General features: G+C 47.8%; 2 protein-coding genes across 6 annotated transcripts in view; one reads left to right on the top strand and one right to left on the bottom strand.

The window, feature by feature from the left end:
* TMDD1 (transmembrane and death domain 1) lies at positions 1–1,005 on the top strand. Its single transcript, XM_086399374.1, has one exon. It carries the CDS (start codon positions 32–34, stop codon positions 929–931), a length of 900 nt encoding a protein of 299 aa, XP_086255500.1. The 5' UTR covers positions 1–31; the 3' UTR covers positions 932–1,005.
* A 761-nt stretch (positions 1,006–1,766) lies between these two features.
* SCN8A (sodium voltage-gated channel alpha subunit 8) overlaps positions 1,767–17,691 on the bottom strand; it is a 94,970-nt gene continuing 79,045 nt past the window's right edge. For 2 of the 5 annotated variants that reach the window (XM_086399371.1, XM_086399370.1), the window contains exons 19-23: positions 16,223–16,276; positions 15,586–15,723; positions 14,452–14,556; positions 11,613–11,883; positions 1,767–8,330 (exon numbers count right to left, since the gene is read on the bottom strand). In XM_086399371.1, coding sequence (XP_086255497.1) covers positions 7,183–8,330; positions 11,613–11,883; positions 14,452–14,556; positions 15,586–15,723; positions 16,223–16,276 — 1,716 coding nt within the window. In that variant the 3' untranslated portion in view covers positions 1,767–7,182. Of the gene's footprint in view, positions 8,331–11,612; positions 11,884–14,451; positions 14,557–15,585; positions 15,724–16,222; positions 16,277–17,691 lie in introns of those variants that run through there. The other 3 variants (XR_015163640.1, XR_015163641.1, XR_015163642.1) reach the window with 3 other exon arrangements.

Genomic DNA, 17,691 nt, shown 5'->3' on the forward strand with positions numbered 1-17,691 from the left:
ACAGTCGGTGGATCGCAGTCACCGCCAGACGATGGCGGCACGGGCTCCGGCGGAGGCCCTGGCGCTGGCGCTCTGGGTCTGGGCTTTGGCTCCGGCGGGGGCAGTGGACGCCATGGGCCCTCACGCGGCCGTTCGCCTGGCCCAGCTGCTAACCCCGGAGGAGTGCGGCCACTTCCAATCGCTGCTGAAGGCGCCGGAGCCGGACGTCGAGGCTGAGCTGGCCAGGCTTTCGGAGGACCAGCTGGCGCAGCCCGAGCCTGTGCCCACGTCGGCGATGCCAGGCCGACGGCGGCGGAGGCGCGAGGCAGCGGGGAAGCCGGCGGCCGAGCCTGCCGACATGTCCGACGGCTGCCGGGAGGGGCTGGCGGCCTGGCTGGCTGCTGAGGCCCCGTCCTTGTCGTGGGACCGCGTGGCCCGGGCCTTGCGGCGCAGCGGCCGCCCAGACGTGGCCCGGGAGCTGGGCAAGAACCTCCACCAGCAGGCAACACTACAACTGCGCAAGTTCGGGCAGCCCTACATACCCACCGCCGACGCCCCCGCTGCCCCCGTCCCGGCCCCGGCCCTGCGTTCCCGCCGCTCCTCGGTCCCCGAGCCCAACTGGGACGAGCTGGAGCTGATCGTGGAGCGACTGCCCCAGGGGCCGTATCAGCGGAGCCCCGCGGGCTGGGCCGGGCCGCTGGCTCTAGGCTTCCTCACCGGCTTCGGGGGGGCGCTGGGCGCCGGGGCGCTGCTCATCCTACTCATTCCGTGGATCACCGGCGGCGATGGCGACTGGGTGCGGCTGGGCAGCCCCCGGCCGCCCACCCCGCCCCTGCTTCGGTCCGCCAGGGCTCCTGGCTGTGGGGAAGCGGAGCCACTCTTGACTGCAGAGCCGCTGGCGTCCCCGGCGGCCTGGGCTGCAGGCGGGCCCCATACTTCCTTGCCTCTGTGACTCCAGCTGTGAAATGGGAGCACAGACCTGGTGGCGTGCCGCTTTTGACATATAAAAGTTACAAAACACGTAAAGGTGGGAACGATCAGTTTATCTGTTGGTTGGAAATGACTGCATAGCCAGTGGGGCTGCCAGTGGAAGAGGAGGGGCTCAGGTGCCAGTCTGCCGGCTAGGGTAGGGGAGGCAGGCCCTCCCAATTCGCGTCAGCTTTAGTTCCTTCATCTTGCACTTACTCTTCTGCTAAGAGCTACCATTTATTGAGCACTGTGTTCCAGGCCCTAGGCTAAGCAGTTACATACATTATTTGTTACCCTCTTTAGAAACCCAAGAAGGAAGGTGTTATCTACATTACACATAAGGAAACTGGTCACAACTATTAAGTGGCATAGTCAGGTGTTTGAATGCAGAGCTGCTTTGAACCAAAAGTTTGAGCTCAGAGGGAAGGATCTGTGAGCAGCAATGGAGCTGGGGCAAAAGGACACAACGAGATGCAGAGCTTGTTTACTCTGAGGCCCTGCTGGAGCTGCGCCCACTTCCAGGGGTTGCTGTGCCCACTTCCAGGGGTTACTGTCTCCAAGCTGCTTTCTCCACTCAGGCAAGGCCTCCTGAAGCTCTCCCTGGAGTCCCAAACTCTCCCTACCCACCTGAGTGGGTGGGGCACTGCCAGCCCCACTGAGGGAGCTGAGCCTGGGTGAGCCCCTACACCAACTTCACTCAGACTGTGCTCCCACCACGGCAAGGACAGCAGATGCCTTGGGGTCCTGCTGGGTGGGCACCCCTGGGCCAAGGGGCTCCGGTGTGCGAGTAATGACAGAATGACAGGCCAGTCCAAGAGGAGAGTTGAAAACAAGATTGACGTAACCCTTTATTGCAAATTCTAAAGTAAAAAGATGTACAGTACAAAGTAAAATTGAAATTTCAGACTATAAACTTCCAATCCACTTATACATTCTCATTTCTCAAGCACTTCTGCCATTTCCGCATAAACGGAACAGGGAACAAGTCGAGTGGGTGAGGGAAGGAGATACAGCAAGGGTAAAAGAATTGTGTCTAGAACAATCACAAACCCCAGAAGCAAGTGAAAGGAAAGACATTTTCTCGACCTGCTGTCCTGGTGATGAGAAGCGGGGGTGGTTGGAGCAGTGCAGTTTAAAATGGCTCTCAGAATAGCAGCATTTATGGTACCATTTCATCTTCCGGAAGTCCAAATAAATACTTTGCCCTTCCCTAGTGCCTTTGCCTCTGTATCTCAAAAAACACTTTACAAAACATTTAGTTAAAGCCTCACAACACCCCTGTGAGGTAGGTCAGTATTATTATCCCCATTTTACAGACGGGGAAACTGAGGCACAGAGAGGTTAAGTGACTTGCCCAAGGCCACACAGCGAGTCAGTGGTTGAGCTAGGGATGGAACACAGGAGTTCTGTCCCTTCTCTGGAACCACTGGACCGCGCTCCCCTTTACCTATATACATTCTTCACACACACACACACCACACGTGCACACCCGCCCACCCCACCCCACTTAGCCTCTATGTACAGCAAACAGCAGTGGGGGGCAGGGGCAGGGGGTGCCTCAGGAGCGTTTTGACAGGAAATCTTGGTGCTCTTGGAAGGGGAATCCAAGAAAGCACAATGCTGAGCCACAGCCCAGATGGCAAAACTTGGGCCCCTCCCCACCCAGACTCCCTCTTCTCTCCTGATGTCCCCCCTGGCTGGCTAGCTGCAGCCAATTCTTTAGGGGGTGGGGGTACCTGAAAATGAACGAAGCTTTTTGCAAAACTTTGGGCAACATCTGAGAAAAGAAAGAGGCATCATTACAGAAGATGCCCAGGACTCAGTCACTAAGTCACAACCGTGGCCATCTAACCTCCACAGCAGGCCTGGAGGCTGGGGGCCAAGAGGGGAGGATGGGGACTGACCTACCAGCCATCTCTCTCCAGAGCGGAGCTCCTGGAGCGGACTAGAGTGGGCACTTCAAAATCCTCCTGAGTGTTCCTGGACTGGGAGACGTGGCCTAGAGAGGGGTGTCCCCAAAGCGGGGCGGGGTGGTGCCAATGAGACCAGCCGAGTCTGCTGGTTTGTGGGTGGGGGAGATGGAGGGCAGGGCCCAGCAGTAGCTAGCAGAGTGGAGGCTGTTGGGCATTGTGCTCGCCCGAGCTATGGGGCGTTGGAATGGTCTTCTTAAAATACTGGTGAAAAAGGCAGGAGTAAGGCCAGTCCAGCTGGGTTGGCTGGCATCATCTCTGGGGGCTCTGCCGGGGGTGAGGAACAGGTATCAATGGGCCTGGAAGCAGCGGCCCAGCAGGGGGAGGAAAGCCACACGCAGTGGGTGAGTGGGGACCTGGGGAGATCAGGACTTTGCTTTTCTCTCCAATCTTGGCTTTTTAGCCAGAACTTTGCAAGAAATCCCCATTTCTCTCCCTTTCGTTCCCCTCCTTTCCCCAAATGTGCTCAAGTCCCACTTCCCAGGTATAAAAAATATTGGGAGAGTCAAGCAGCAAACGCACACCAAGACAGGCTTCCCTTGTACAGTAAAAAGGGTCATTTTTATTGTTTCCTTTTGGCTTATGGAAGTGATGTACTTTTCATCACGTCTTGGTTAGAGCAGTGCTGGCCTCCATGCATCCACTAATACACTAGTCTTTACTATTGGTCTTTTACAAGCTTACGTTGGTTGCAGCAAAAAATGAGAGAACTCTGGGCATCGCTGTTCCAGGGGCTTTGACCGGGAGTTTCTGTTAATCTCTCCTCAGTCAACTTCTGATGCCAAGAGTGGCTCATTCAGAGGGGTGGGTCCAAGGCAGCTGACTTGGGAAGTGTCTCCTGCTCTCGCCCTCGGCTTTAAATGACGGAGTCTCCTCATCCTAAGCAACGAGGAGGTTAAAGAAAAGAAGAGGGGAAAGTGTTTTTCACACACAAACCAGCAACCATGTCAGCTGCTGCTCGGTGGCTTTGGCTCTGCGTTTTAAATTAACAGCATCACACATGTCTTTTTGCTTTTTGTCCTTTTTTTAAAGGTGGATTCTGGAGTATAAATACTGCACCAAGGACCTGGCTACAAAAAATAAATATTTATATCATATTTATATATCTATATATATATATGTGCAGTGATACTGTGGCTGCTGCTGCTTTTTGATTGGCTTTGTTAATATTTGGCAAAGCGTTGCCACTTATCCACTGGGTGAAGACGTGCGAGAACGCCTTCATGACTCTTTCAGTTCAATGCCTGTTAACTGCGGGTGTAAACTGCTGGTGATGGTGTCACTTACTACCAAAGAAGTGTGGAGCAGGGCGGGTGAGTGCGAGAGTGCGTGAACGAGTGGGTGGGTGGAGGGCCATCAGGTGGGGAGAAAGAAGGTGGGAAAAGTTTTTAGAAACAAACAACAAAAAAAGTGAAACTTCAAATAGAGTGGAGGTGGCTTCTTCCCTATGAAGCTGGCTGATGGGTGTCAGATACAAAGGCCTGTGTGTGTCACTGAGGAGACAGCCTGCTGGGTGGGGAGAGCAGGGCCTGGGGGAGGAAAAAAGGTCAGAGCTCAAAAAATCTCATTAATATGCTCTAGTAGCTTAATGACATCACTAGCACGAGCACTTGGAGGACGGAGCGGGATCTTATAGCTCTGTGGCCCATCTCAAGACCTAAGAACAAGAACAATTATGAAGTTTAGCCAAATCTTGCATAGAAGTGGTTAGAATTTATTGCACATTGGAACAAAAATATATATATTTTTTTGTTGTTTTGGAAAAGACCATTAGCAATAAAAAATTTTTTGTCTGTCTGTCTGGTTTGGGGATGTACATTGGCTGACAGCATCTAAATTCTAAGAAGAAAGAAAAGTATAAAAAATAAAAATAAACATGACAATGGCATAAGCCAGAAGCCATTTCCTATTTAATAAGTTAATACTTTGTATTTACAAAAAGGCATGCCAATAAAATAAAATGATATATTACAGTATTTATAATTCTCTTAAAAAGAATAACCACACGTCAGCTTCTGTTTTGTGCTGTTTACGATGTAGCCTGTACATGTTACTATACATTCATCCTAGCAGTTAGCAGGGTCACTGAAGAGAATGCCTTCCCAACCTGGAATCGGGTGTAGTACAAAAAGTTCTACGGATGACGTCGCAGAAGCAGGCTTCTGAGAACTGGACAGAGTTTCTAACGGTCCAGCAAGATAGGAAGCTCTGCTTACCGACTGGCTGTGGTTTGTTCTATGCAAAACTAGTCAGGTGGACTGTGAAATTACATCCAAAGTGCTCCTACTGCAAGGCCGACTGGTGTGTCTGACTATGGGTTGTTTTTTCCCCTCTACCGTATGGTTCAGGAAGAATTCATTTTGATTTGGTTTGCATGCTGAAGTCTCTCCTCATTCTTTGAATCGACTTCCTGACACATTCACCTGCAGCATCTTAGCTCTGAAATCTAGTCATCGGATGAGAAACCCCTGGACTAAGAACTCTCTTCCTGGAAGTGGGAGATAGAACAGAAGCTATGACGCTCCCCGCCAAAGCCACCCTCCAATGACAATGTGCAGGTCGCTAAGCAGATGGCGAAACTGGCTGAAAGGGAATGTGCTGGGGAAGCTGGAAGTTCTTAAGGATTCATATTAAATCGCTTTCTCATGAGAACCAGTGCAATAAAGAAATCAAGTGGGCTGGGTTCAGAGGCGGCTCCATCTCTCCTGAGGTCCCACCAGTGATCATCGATTCTAATAAGAAATGAAAGAAACCACAGCCATAGCTCAGCGCTGCTGCCCTCACTCACCTCTGTGGGTAAAGGAAGCCCTGCATGGTGCAAGAATGTGATGCAGGCAAGAGGAACTGTGCAGCAACTGAGCTTGTGACAACCACTCCATAGAAGAGAGAGGCCCGTTCGGAATATCTAAACCCCCTCCATGTGGACCCCAGCCCGGAGAAAGCCACAATGCAGAGGACATGATACGGATGAAGTGAGCACCCCTTTACCCCCAACGAAAGGTTGTTTTAAGTTCCCCAAATGACCTTCTAGAGATAACATGCTACTCTGAATAGCACTTTTATCTCTACCCCCCAAAAGTGTCAGTTCTCCAGTATGAAGGCTAAACAATCATCATAAATATTGCAAGATATAAATGAAAAAAATTTTTTTGATTTTTGTTTTTAGCCCTAAGATTTGGTTTTACAGTGACATTAATACAAGCCATTCGAGATCAAAGTTTCCCCACGTATGGGACACAGAGCAGCATTAAAGAGTTCATCTTTCAAAATGTGCAACAATGGCTGTATGTTAGAGATGTCTGTTAAACATATACACACAACGGATCCATCTGCTTGTTGGACTGGGTTTGTTTTTTTTTGTTGTTGGTGGTGGTGGTGGTCAATTGGTTGGTTATGTTTCCCTACCCAGAAGGTGTATGAAAGACTTCTAAGAATTCAGAAAGAATTGCAGCGGGCATGGAATGCTTACCATTTTTTCTCCAAATACAGTGAACGGTGCAGGGCTGGGTCCTGTCCAAAGGCTGACCCAGTGCAGGGGACAGGGTTAGTAGTGTCCTGTGGTGTATGGTTCTCATGCATGACTCCTGATCACGGCATGCCATCATGCAAATCATTTCTACGCATTGAACGAACACAATGTTTGGAATCGGCCTGAGCAAGTCCTCCTCAGCCTGAAGAAACCTGATTGTTTTCCCCCACCCATCTCCAAACCACGTGAAGCCCATGTGGAGAAGATGCGGCATTATGTCAAAGAAACTGACAAGTAAATGACATGGGCTAAATGTGAGTGTGTGTGTTTTTCCTTTTTGCTGCTTAGCTTAACTAATGTAAGAATGCAAATAGAGTTTGCATGAACAAACAAACTTTTAAAGTGATGCTTTCTGCTTCTGAGAATCAACAAAATAAAAAACAAACAAAAAAAATCCATCTGGCTGCAACGGAAATACACTGGTCCCGGCAGCCTGACCTCTGTTTTATGTATCCTGTTAGTTTTGTCCTAAGTTGCATTGACTGATGTGGAACATGCAGTAACCACCTGCCCAAGCATTAGAAAATCTGTGAGTCCAGGGAGCAGGGTCCTTTGCCCTTGGCAGGTCACTGCTCAAGATGCAACCGTGGTACGTGGTAAGCAGACTACGTTTGGTATAGATCTTCGGGATAAAGTGTCTCCACAGCTGTTCTGCATTGATAATATTCAGAAGTTTGTAAACAATCTTTCACTTGCAAGTTTTAAGTCTGTACAATGTTGAATTTTTGCTTTCCTCTAACACTTGGATTCTCTGACCTCTTTTTGTCTTTTGGCTCTTTCCCTTCGTCCTTCCTCCGCCCGTTGCTGTTTCTCCTTCTCGGGTTTAGTCACACTGTCATAGGAGGGGAGGGAGGCTGTGGATGGGGTGCTCTCTTTTTTCTCCCGGTGTGTGCCTCCATTCTCCAGCTTATTGGAAGTTGTCTTTTTGCAGATGAAGCCCCGCCTGGCTAAATGTCCCCGGTAGGCACGCTGCAGGACCACTGCTGATACCTCTTCCTGCTTGCGCCGCAGCGTGGTCGTGATTGGCTCATAAGACACTTTGGAAGGATTGGACGCCACGAACCTCTCCTCCATCTGTTGCCGAAGGATGTCCAACTCCCCACTATCTCCCAGGACCCGCTTGGTGAAGGCAAAAAGGATGTCCAAGCAGTGGATGCGATCCCCGCTGACCATTGGCAGATCCATGGCGATGAGCTCAATGGTGTTGGGCTTGGGCACGCGGAGGGGATGCTCCAGGGCATCTGCAAAGTCTGCCAGCTTACAGTACTCGATGAACTGGGTGGCATCGGGGTCGAACTTCTCCCAGATCTCATAGAAGGTCTCAAAGTCGTCCTCGCTCAGAGGGTCTGCGCTTTCCTCTGTGGCTACGCTGAAGTTTTCCAAGATGATGGCAATGTACATGTTCACCACAATCAGGAAGGAGATGATGATGTAGCTCACAAAGAAGAAGATGCCCACTGAAGGGTTCCCGCAGTCTCCTTTAAAGCCACTCCCTGGGTGTTCCTTATCCAAATTGCAGTCAGGGGGGCGGTTTAGGATGGGCAGCAGGAGGCCGTCCCAACCAGCCGACGTGGTGATCTGAAAGAGGCAGATCATGCTGTTGCCGAAGGTCTCAAAGTTGAACATGTCATCAATGCCAGCCTCGTGCTTCACGTATGCAAAATTAGACATCCCAAAGATGGAGAAGATGAACATGACCAGGAAGAGCAGAAGGCCGATGTTGAACAGAGCAGGCAAGGACATCATTAAGGCAAAGAGCAGGGTACGAATTCCCTTTGCGCCTTTGATCAGACGCAGGATGCGCCCAATACGGGCCAATCGGATGACTCGGAAGAGGGTTGGGGAGACAAAGTATTTCTCAATGATATCAGCCAGGAACATTCCTAAGAAGGGGAACGGGAGATAGGTTACTGAGATTGGAAATGCCCTTTCTCTTTACTTATGTCATCTGGCACTATGGAACCCTTAACTTCAAAGGACTTTATAGAGTGAGTGCCTTACTAGTCAATCTGAACTCATAATAAAAAAAATTTTCTCAAAAGAAAATCACATGTTTCAAACATACAGAAAAGCAGAGAAAACAACAGCACCCAGAGACCACATCTGCTTCCACTCATCACCTCCAAAAGCACCCACTATCCTGTAGATGGCATGCATCATCTCAGTGTCTTCATAATTTTGCTATGTATGAAAAATATAGGTAGCAGCCTACAAGGTTTAAGGAATTATACTGTATCTATCTTTCTAGATCTCTAATTTCCCTTAAATTTTTTTTTCTTCTAGATCTCTAATTTGCTTTTGAAACCTAATATTATGTTTCTGAGATTGATCTTTGGTATTAAATTTGGGTTTTGTTTTTTTTTTTCAGATTTGTCTGTGCATAACTTCCTGAGATGTTATGGATTCTTCTCCAAAATGCTGTCAAATTGCCACATTCACAAACAGTGAATGAGAAGTCCTGGCTCCACCCTGTGGTTGCAAAATCTTAGTCTGCTAAGGTCACCAATTCTCAGGGCATTTTCTTCCTGGCTCTAGAAAGACATTTTTGGTTTCTCATGGCCCCATGTCCCTACCCCACCAAACTAGCCTGCAAACTAAAGGGACTTCTCAGGAGTGGTTTTTAACGCACAGCTTCTAGATTTTGTGTTTAAAGTCATAAATCAGAAACCAGTATCAGCAGATAAAAATGTCAAGGCATTAATAGGATATGAAAGTAGGGGGCAAAACACACATATCAAAGGGCCTGTTTCTGTTCACATTCCTCCAGGGGCCCACCTCCACCAGACCACTTGCCTTTAAAACTACAGAGCGAAAATGGGAGGGTCACGGAAGGAAGAGGCAATGAAACGGCTGGGAAGTGACAAAGAAGGGCGGCAGTGACACCACGTGCTCTTCCTCCAGTGTCCTCTCCTGCTTTAGAGCCCCCCATGGGATAGTGTGAGCTTCATTTAAAGAAAGAAATATCCCCCAATCCTGGGGACTCATAAACACGGGGGCAGGGAACTGCAGAAGAGTTAGTTGAAGGTTTTATGCTAGGAAAGAGTCTTAACTCTCAGAAGGGACAAGGTGCTGGAAGTGCACACTAGGCAGACAACATGCTGGGGTCTCGTCTGGAGCTAGAATCTCAGGAGGCATTTGAACTTTCAAGAAAGTCTACCTCAGCTGGGACCCAAGAGGACTTTCTCAGCTCTCCTCTTTTTACCTCTCAATTAAGTCATAACCAGTGTAATGCAGGTGATGTCTGCATTCCATATATGATGGAGAGGAGGCTTCAGAGAGGAGACAATGCCTGAGTAAGGTTTTCTAGGACCAGTGTTTTATTGTGCCAGAGAAAAGTGGGGAGAGATAGGCAGGCAGCTATCGAGGCAGTGGAGTCAACTTTTAAGAGGTTCTCTAGGAGGTGCCTACAAGACCCAGTGCTGGGCTTCCCTGGTGGATCAGACGGTAAAGAGTCTGCCTGCAACACAGGAGACCTGGTTCAATCCCTGGGTCGGGAAGATCCCCTGGAGAACGGGATGGCTACCCACTCCAGTATTCCTGCCTGGAGAATCCCATGGACAGAGGACCCTGGTAGGCTACAATGGGTCGCAAAGAGTCGGACACAATTGAGTGACTAACACTTTCATTTTTCACTTTCTAGGAGGTGCCAGGGTAAATTTTACCCCAACGCCTCTTAATTTAAAAAGATTTTTTCCTACACTTTTGTTTCTGAACAAAGTAATGATACTAAAAAAAAAATCCCAAGCATCAAGAGAAACACTTCTTCCTACTTCTTTTCAAGTACCATCTGAAAATAGGGGGCATGGTTTGATCTGTGGGTTTTCCATCCCACTCAGTGATGGGTGAGCAGAAAAAGTTCAAGAACAGTGGTCAAGGGCAGCATCATCCAAAGTGTGTTTGGTGGGAGGTTTCGGGTGTGGAGCTGAGGCCAGGGCCGGGCTTGCTCGCTCATCAGCTGCGTGTCTCAGTAACTGCTCTGTGCCTTGGCTCCTCAGGATATTTACAGGGCTGTTGTGATGACTGCATGAATTAAAACACGTAAAGAGCTCAGAATGATGACTGGCACAGAATATATTCCGTTGAAGTCTGAGAAACATTATTATTACTTGAAAACAGGGTGTTGTGATTGGATAAAGGTGGGATGGTGTTTTAAATAGAATTCTTTACCCCAAGACTTCCAAGCGCCTCCTGTGGGCTAATGTGCCCTGTGACCCTCTGAAGGGAAATGCAACGTACAGTGTTGCCCAAAGTAGTTTCATTATGGGATTCTTTGCTTGAGGAGAAATACATGAGATTACACAACACATTTTTGGACATGGTGCTCTGGAGGACAGGACTAGACAGTGGGAGGACAGTTGCCTTCTGGTGGCCACAGTCACCACCTCAGCTCTGGGACCGGTTCCCTGTCTCGGGCACTCTGGCTCGAGTCACACCCACCTGGGACCAAGGCAGTGTGGCATCATTCGAGAAGCCTGTGAGGAAGGCAGGGAAATTTTGAGGAGGGTGGTCAATAGGACAGCATTTCCACTGCCTGCCAGGACACCAGCCCTTCCAGGCCCTTTGTTGGTTAAAACAAATGCCACAAAGTCACTGCTAAAAACCAACTTGAATTCTGTCTCTGCCACCTCTGAGTTGAGTGACTCTGGACATCTTCACAGCGAAGATAATAAAATACCTTGATTCCTGGGCTGTCATAATGAGATAACACAAGTGAAGAAACTCTCAAACTACTCAGCACCATAAAATTGTAGTAAATGAGTGTTGGCCACAGCCGAAGTGTTGACACAGCCACCATCACCAGAATTCTCATTAACATCCAATGTAACAATCTCTTACCAGGGCTTTTTTCACGTTACACTGCTACTGATAGATTTTAAAATACAATTTTTTTTTTTCCCTGTTAGAATGTAAACTCTTTGAAAGCAAGAACCAAATCTAATCTTTTCCCCCTCTTCAACCACAGAATTTGGAATCCAAGACTACCGTGAACACTCACAGACACTCGCTGACCCATGTCAGCGATGTGGGCAGCCCCACAAGATGACTGAGGGCACCATGGGGGTAACCCTGCAGGCCCCTCGGCCGCATGTCATTCGCTGCACTCCCAGGAATCCCATCCTCAGGGTCCGCCGGGTCCCCTCCCCTGCCCCTCCTGCCCCACTCACCCACAATGGAGAGGATGACCACCACGAAGTCGAAGATGTTCCAGCCAATGGTGAAGTAGTAGTGCCGCAAGGCAAACATTTTGAGCACACACTCACAGGTGAAGAAGATGACGAAGACCAGGTTGATCCAGTAGAGGATGTTCTCCATCTGCTTGCTCTGAGTATCTGTCTCCACCATCATCGTCACCATGTTAAGGCAAATGAGCATCATGATAACAATGTCGAAGGCTTGTTGAGTGACAAAATCAAAGACGATCCCTTGGATTTTGTTCTGGGTGGGGAGGGAGGAAAGACAGAAAAGGCTTCTTGAAAACCTTCCCCAGCAGACTGTGGGAGCTGCCTCCCTGTGAATCCAAGTTCTCTCTGCTTTCTCAGTTGCAGTGCTGGCCGGCAGCAGGAAATGGACAAAGACTACCGTCAACGTCCCCTCATCAAGAGCTCTTTGAAATCACCACTCTTTTCTTTATGCCATCACATGCTTCCGTGTGCCTTCCTGCGTCTCCAGCTGTCCCTTTTTGGTCTCATTTGCTGGCCATTTCTGCTCTCCCTTCATCTCTTCTTCCTTCCCTGGAGAGCTCACGTGCCATCTTTTCCTACTGCTCACACATTACCTCTACACTTAGTTTCCCAAGCGTTTTCTCGTCCAGCTTGTAGCTTTCCTCCGAACTCCTGGGCTGTTTGCTTGGCACTGCATAAGCATCTTGAGCTCAACAAGTCCTTTCTCCCACCATCCCCCAACCTGCTCCTTTCTCACTGCGATTATTCATCCAGTATCTAAGCCAGAAATCTAAGGGTCATTCTTGCTCTTCCCTTTCCCTCATCCCTCATTCAACACACTGCAGACCCTGTTGATTCTTCCTTGAATTCATCCACTTCATTCCATTCCTGTTGCCCTACTCTAGCCTAAGCCACAGTCTTCCCTCTGGACCTCTAGAAGGGTCTCCTGATTGGTCTTCCCGCTTATTCTCTTGCCCTTATCCAACACAGTCTCCACGCAGTGGCAAGTGTCGATTACTTAAAAACAGAAATGGATCACATCACTCTCCTACTTAAAACCTCTCACCGGTTTCCCATCAGGCTTGCAACAAAATTCCTCTGGTTAACCTGGTTTAAAAGTGCCTACCACAGTCTGGTCTTGCTCACCTCACACCCCCCACCTCTAGTTCATCACCACCTGGCCACACTAATATTTCCCACTTTTAAGGCCTCATTTGCTTTTCCAGGATCTCGTTCCCTGGCATTCTGACTCCTTTTCATCTGCTCAAATAGACCCAACTCTGTTGGAAGAGATCCTCCACGCCAGGCTTCCATTGTTTTCTATCATGGTCCTTCAGTGCATTTTTTTTTTCTCACAACATTCCACATTTTATAATTACTGTTGGTTACTTATTTATTATCTGTAGCCCCACTATACTGTAAGCTCCATGATGGTGGTGCCTAAATTTGATCACTTTTTGCATAGTGCTTGGTACACAGTAGGAGATGTGTAACTATTTGTGGAATAACTATTAACACTTCCTACCACACTGAGCATTTCTGTTAGTGAGGGAGAAAACACACGCAGGCTCCCATGTACAAAGTACTGAACAGAGCTTTAGAAATGTCAGCCCTCTTCCATTCCCTTTGGCCACACTTCTATCACACTGTGGAAACTAACATCAAAGAAATAATAGAAAACGTTCTCTTTCTTAAGAGCTCCCTGATTTTTTGGGGTACCTAGGCACTTAAGCATATGCTTCTTCTTAGGATTACTTAACTTGGTGGTTTTCAAACTGTTCTGCAGTGAGGAAGGGCTTTCCTTGCCCTCAGAAATTGGGGAGAGGAGGTCGCCAGGAACAGGGTATGTGGGGCTAAGTCAGGAAAAGGCTCTCAGACACCCATTCTTGTTTTTTGCTCTTCTCAGAAGACTGGCCCAAAACTGGGACTCCCCTTCTTGACTCAAACAAAATAGCCCCACTTTTATTTTTACAAATTAGGTTGTCAGGTATGCTTTTAAGAGTTCTGCTGTAGGTTTTTAAATTTTTATTTTAAATAAAAAGTTACTTTAAATAAAAGTTACAGAAGATGGAACTTTGAGCCTGGCTTTTGGGGGTCACATCCCACCTAGCAGGGTGTACGGCTTCAGGAACATAGCATCTCCTACTTTGAAGCAAGAGGACAATCCCCAACACAAGGGCCATGCAGAATCCCTGTCCCCAAGTCTGTTTTACAAAAAGCTCCGTTCAAGGGAGGCAATCAGGCCATCTGACTTCCCTAGTTTCACCTTCTCCTGCTCTCACAAATTATTTTCACTTTCAGGCACATCCCTGCAAAGACTTACTTGTTAAGGAGAGCATGGAGAAAATAATGACCAAATCCTATCTTGTACTTATAGGAAAGAGATCAGCTTTCACTGCACATTCTGCTGTTAATTTTCAGGTGGTCTCTTAAAACAAACATCTCTCTACCAGGGCAAGAGCCAATGTGGTCAACATGTCGATTCTCTGTTGCCACCCAAGGAAGGCTCCGAGAAAAGGCTGGGTGCAAATGCAAAGGTCACTCCATACCATAACCCATCCTCCCTTCTTCCTCAGATCTTTTCGTTTTTGGCCGCTCCGCATGACAGGGTCTTAGTTCCCTGACCAGGGACTGAACCCGTGCCCTTGACGGTGAAAGCACAGAGTCCTAACTACTGGACCGCCAGGAAATTCCCTTCCTTAGATCTTGTGGATGGACAGCGAGGGGCGGACTGAAGGGCACAGGCCGCCCCTCATTTGCCCCCTCCTTTCTCTGCAGTAACTCCGCCGTGTCTTTCTTCATATGGAGTCTCACCTGCCCTGGGCCGGTACAGTGAACTCACCAGAGGGCGGGGGATGGGCTTCTGTGGTTTCTTTGAGCCCAGCTTTTTCATGGCATTGTAGTACTTCTTCTGTTCTTCGGTCATGAAGATGTCCTGACCTCCAAAGTAAAGGAGGGAAAAAGAGGATGCGCAATTACAACTGGCTCTTACATGCTGTAGGTGCAGCCCTGGGAACCCGGAAGGCCTTACTCCCTTCACTGTAAACCAGGGGTCACCCTCTTAAGCCAGAGGTCAGTTTAGCTAACGGCTGTCCCAGAGTGAGGAAGACCTGACAACTATTCTAACTCAAAAATATACCTGTCTTTGTTTTCAGGTTGGGATTTCTGAGACCTGCTAGGAGATGGGAAGGAAGGAAGGAAGAGAATAGACTGACAGACCCTCAGGGAAGGGTAAATTTGAGAGCTATGATTCTAAACGCATCTTCATAAATTTTGGGGGGCTTGCTTCCTAATACAATTCTTAAAAAAGACATTTTAAAATGAAAGGAAAAAACACAAATAAATAAAATGAAAGGATTTTCAAGTTCTAGCTAGTGGCCCATTTCCGACAATATTAAAAATTTAGAAATCTTGGTGGGAGCAATTTGAGAAGTTCCTTGGAGTCTGTTGGGACAGACTTGATTTAGAAAATGAATGACAAGAGTAATCTTTTCAATTTGCTTTAGAAAAAGTAACCATCTGGGACAAGTGAGGAAGGAGCTTTCCAAGGTTGATCTCTCAAATCCCAAAGTGCTGGTGGTCCAGGGAGGAACAAAGATAATGCCAAAACGAGACAGTTTCTACTTCTAACTTAAGCTGTTCATCTGCTGCTTTCCTTCTCAGCTGTTGCTAGACCCTCTGGGACCCAACCTCCCTCTGGTGGGAGGTCAAACCCAGTAAAGAGCCTCAAGAACTGCTAGTGAATTTGGTACCAGTAAATTGCTGGTTTGGTCTAATAAGTGTGGAAAACCTCACACTGCAAAATCCAGCAGAAGACAACGAGCTGGCTGGGCCTACGGTACTGTGAGGCTGTGCCACAGTGACGTCGTGATGTGGATTCTAAAGAAAGAGAGGCCTTTTTCTCCAGACAGAGGGACAGAAGTGCCTCTCGTCTGGGTTGACCTCTGGCCACTGGCAATGCGGGGAGGAGACCTATCTTTTTCTTTTGTTGATTGAAGTTATCAATGATGACACCAATGAACAGGTTCAGGGTGAAGAAGGAGCCGAAGATGATGAAGATGACAAAGTAGATGTACATGTAGATGTTGTCCTCATACTTAGGCTGCTCATCAGGCTGTCAAAGGACAGGAGAGAAAAGAGAGTCAGCTCCTAGCTTGGGGGATCAGATAGATTTTGACACGCCAAGGCCATCAGCTACGTCAACCACTTGAGCCGCTGAGCAAGCTGGGTGGCAGCCCTAGATTCTGTCTGCTTTTCCACACTGGCAGGTCCTGCCCTGAGAAGGTGTTATTCCTGCCAGGACATAGGTGGAAAATATGCAAACTGGGAGGGGAAGGAGAAGGGAGGGCTGTCTGCTCGGAGCCACACTTAGTTCAAATCAGCACTGAAGAGGAGACAGCTCCATGAGGGTCAGGTGAAAGCCAACAGCCTAACCATCTGGAGCCACTGGAAGAGAGTGATTGATAACTCACTGAGAGGGGGAAAGTGATCTATAATCAATAAGACAAGCAGTAACTGTTCTAACCCTTTCTCTCTCTCTTGACTGAGCTTCACCATGCCATGAGCTTTCTAATCATTTAAGAAGGCTGTGATCTCACCAGGTATATCCTTACCTTTCGGGAATCTACGGCTGCATACATGATGTCCATCCAGCCTTTGAAGGTTGCCTGGCAAACAGAGTCAGTCATTAGACTGTGCCTGTTAGCGGGTGGGTGGGTGGGAGTCTAGGTAGGGTCGAAAAGGCAGGCTTAGGTTCTGTGAGAACACAAGTTAGGGAGTTTGGGTGCAGCCTCAAGTGGACGCAGAAATTTTCTGTTTGTTAATACAGATCCCATGGGAGCTTTGTCTAAGTCCCTGAGTATAACATCAAAGTCTGGCAAAGGAACATGTTGACAATGGTAGTTGAGTCAGCACTTTTACAAAAGGTCTTCAGAATGAGTCTAAGAAGGTGGCCCAAAGCAAGGGCAAACTCCTATTTATGACTGGCAGGGATCTACTGACGTTACTTAGAACTGACCCCTCTTTTACGAAGGAGTCACTTTTAAAAACCGTGTTAAACAAGTAATGGGGGTTTGAAAAACTCATAGTTTCACTAAGAAAAAACCTCAATTAGAACTTTTCCCTCTTCAGTAACACACATTTACCCTCCTGTAGTGGCAATACCGGCTTTATCCTAGGCAGCCCCTACTCAATTCTCCCATTGTGCCTAACCTGATTTTGGAAACTAATATGGGTAACCAATTTAACAGCCTCCATGTTTACCATTTAAGTAACTCAACCAGATTCTAAGTTTTCTCAGGGCCTGGGCAGTTCTTTATTCATCTGATGGCCCTGGTAATGCCCAAGCACAGTGCCTAGCATATGGTGGGGACTCAATACAACATTTGGCCAGCTAATGGGCACTGGTTTCTTGAAGCTGCTCCAATTCTGGTTCAATCTGTGGGTCCAATTTTTTGAACCGGGACAGAACAACTAAAGAGCTGTGGAATGGGATAAACCCCTGCTCATCCCATTAACTCCGCCTCCTTCTAGCTAACAGTTAAGAGTTTACTACACTCAAGGCTGAGTTGAGTGCTTCACCTGCACTATCACATTTAATCCTCCCAGAAACTATATGATGTAAAAATAGTTGTAATAGTAACAAAGAAACGTAAGAGCAAACACTATTAATTAAGCACATGCCTGCTGTGTGCCAGGCATTGTTAGGGAATGTTAATAAATCACCATGAATCCTCTTAACTACCATGCAAGGTATTACTATTCAAATTTAAGAGATGAAGAAAAAGACTCAGGGAGGTTGAGTAATTTGTCCAAGGTTACATATCCAATAAATGTCAGAGTGTGGCTCAAACCTACATCTGATTTCAAAGCCCAGGAGTTTTCATTGCATCATACTATCCTGTCAAACACTCCAGAAAATTGGCCAGAGAGAGAGAGAAAACTAGACATGATGAAATGCTTCATTTCTTGCTGTGATACATGGAGACCCTTCTCTGCAGTTGAGATGACATAGTGGCAGCATCATAGCACCACCATATTGTCATATTCTTCAGTTAACTCTGGCATAGCAGTTAATGTGGGA

Source organism: Bos grunniens, chromosome 5 (assembly GCF_055505025.1).
Source record: "Bos grunniens cultivar Pamir isolate PY7600 chromosome 5, Bosgru_T2T1.0, whole genome shotgun sequence".
In the NCBI taxonomy this organism is placed as follows: Eukaryota; Metazoa; Chordata; class Mammalia; order Artiodactyla; family Bovidae; genus Bos; species Bos grunniens.